Source organism: Agrilus planipennis, unplaced genomic scaffold, assembly GCF_000699045.2.
Source record: "Agrilus planipennis isolate EAB-ADULT unplaced genomic scaffold, Apla_2.0 scaffold42, whole genome shotgun sequence".
NCBI classification, from domain to species: domain Eukaryota; kingdom Metazoa; phylum Arthropoda; class Insecta; order Coleoptera; family Buprestidae; genus Agrilus; species Agrilus planipennis.
Genome location: NW_020438888.1, coordinates 1,594,114 through 1,596,597, shown reverse-complemented (window position 1 = coordinate 1,596,597; position 2,484 = coordinate 1,594,114). Strand labels below are relative to the sequence as shown.

Genomic DNA, 2,484 nt, shown 5'->3' with positions numbered 1-2,484 from the left:
GTTTAAGGAGTTCACCCTTACTTAGACATTTTTTTATGTTACTATCTTTCTCTCTCTTGTATTCAAATGCACCCCCTTCCGAACAAACAACTACTTGAGTGGCAGTACTATATTTTTGTACTATAATAGTTTTGTATTCAATTCCCAAGTCACACAACACATTCACTCAAACACAATGAGCGATTAATAAAATATATAATATTTTGTCCCTGAGTTTTTCGCAAAAAATTCGCCCGCTCCCCGTCCCCCTTAGCATTATACTGTTGCTACGAAGTAAAGGTTATAAATTTGATTTTTACTAGGACTGCAAACTGCCCGTACAAGGAAAATCATTTTATGCGATCGAAGGCAAACCAGTTTGTCCCAAATGTATCGGAGTTGACGAAGAGGAACCGGAAGAGGAAGCTTGAATCTTATGCCCCCAACCCTATAAAAAAAAATATGCCCCCTTTTATGTCCTTTAATTATATTGTGAGAGCGGCAAACGAAACAAAGAGTATAGATTATTGTTTGTATAAGTTGTAATAAATAAAGAAAACAAAAAAAATGAAAAAATAAAAATTAAAAATAAATAAAAAAAATGAAACGGTGATGTGTGCTTGCTTGTCTGCCCTATTTTTGTGTTTTCCTTGACCTGTTTTTGGGATATTCGTTTTTTGTAAGAATAGAATTTGTTTATTTCACAATAAGATCGGCAGCACACACCTGTTTCTAAACAAAAAAAATATGAAAACAAATACAAAAATAAACACTGTTGGCGCAAAGTGGTACCACCTGCGGTGGTCGATCTTTCTAAACGTGTTTCTATGTTCGACAGTCTGTACTTAACACCTGTTATTATTTCTTATTGAAGGTTTTCAAGAGTCATAAAAATTTTGGTTTCCTATATTTCTGAACGATACCGTTTGATTGTGCAATATAAAACTAATAAATCTACAGCACAAAATATAAATCGTATATTAGCCCACAAAAGACTATGAAAAATATCTGTCTACAAAGTTCTTATTGACTTATTGTGTAATTAATGCCTAATTAATATTGTAATTGCCTCCCAATGTTTAGCACTTGATATATGTTCAGAATTTTCCATTTTCTTTCGTTTAAAATATAAACGTTCCGAAAAAATGTTTCATAAATCGCTCAAGTAGAAGTTGATTCATGAAACATTTCTTGTGGAGAAAATTATTACTTAGTGGAAGAAATGGAAAAATGCTAAGGATATGCCAATGTGTCAACAGACTTAACTTATTAAACTGTATTATAGCACGTCACAGCCCTTAATTATACAGTGAGTCAACCAAATCTCCATAAAGTCTTTTAAACATCAGCAAAAGATGATACTTATTTGTTCTTGATTTTTGTCAAGGCTAAAGCGATTTTTCTTCTTTTCTGATAAATCTTCATAGAATTTAGAATGTACACTTATTGGTTGTCGATTTATTAGGTTTATTAGAGAAACCAAAACACAAAAATTAAGAAATTTCACTATATGTTCTTTGTTTCATTTACCGTTTTTTAAAAATATTGCCAATTTTTTGGGGAGGGGTTATATTTCTCTACTAAACAAATGCAATTTTAATAATTTATATAAGATGTACGTAAGATGTAAATGTTTTCGTTTTCTTTTTTGTAGGATTGCAGACAACCTTTCTACGGGGGTTCATTTTTCGATCATGATGGACAACCCTATTGTGAGACCCATTATCACTCGAAAAGGGGATCGTTGTGCGCTGGATGCCATAAACCCATAACAGGACGTTGTATAACGGCAATGTTCAGGAAATTCCATCCTGAACATTTCGTTTGCGCTTTCTGTTTAAAGCAGCTTAACAAGGGCACCTTCAAAGAGCAAAACGACAAACCTTATTGCCACAGTTGTTTTGAAAAACTATTCGGATAGATTAATAAGTTAGATAACTCGAGTTTGCCAAGTATTTAACCCACTTTACTTACTACCTAATATTGACGAATGCGTAAATAGTTTCATTTGAACGTTTTTTTAATACTTAGACATGGCAGCTAGCTGTTAGGGAAAAGATAGTCAGGTATTCAAATAAGGATGTGAAAAAAAAGCGGTTTACTTTTCAAACGTTGCTCGACGTATATAGTAAATCTGTATTTTTGTATAAGTTACACAATTTTTGATTTAATTAATTCAGTAACATCCCGCATTGCAAAGAAATAGGACTGAAGTGTAATTCTCTTGCCATTCCGATAGTATTTCTTGAAAGTATAGATACAGTAGAGGGTGATTTGTCAATTAAATTACATTCATGTCGTAAACTGATAAACATTCAAAATTAATTAAAAAAGAGATTAAATGTGGAAGTGTTTGAATTGAATTTGCAATAGAATCAGTAAATTATATGTGATTGATTAAAGTTTTGCGATTTCATCATATTTTAATACGATTAAATTTTATAGTTAATTTTTTTTGTTTGTTATTTAACTAACTGTTAATATTTTCTTGCTTTAATTCTTTAT

At 31.4% G+C, this 2,484-nt stretch overlaps 1 protein-coding gene across 2 annotated transcripts in view; it reads left to right on the top strand.

The window, feature by feature from the left end:
* Window positions 1-2,457, top strand: part of LOC108744913 (paxillin) — a 44,198-nt gene extending 41,741 nt beyond the window's left edge. Inside the window, exon 8 of one of the 2 annotated variants that reach the window (XM_018480872.2) lies at window positions 1,634-2,457. In XM_018480872.2, coding sequence (XP_018336374.1) covers window positions 1,634-1,900 — 267 coding nt within the window. In that variant the 3' untranslated portion in view covers window positions 1,901-2,457. The remainder of the gene's footprint in view (window positions 1-1,633) is intronic. The other variant, XM_018480873.2, reaches the window with a different exon arrangement.
* Window positions 2,458-2,484: the final 27 nt, after the last annotated feature.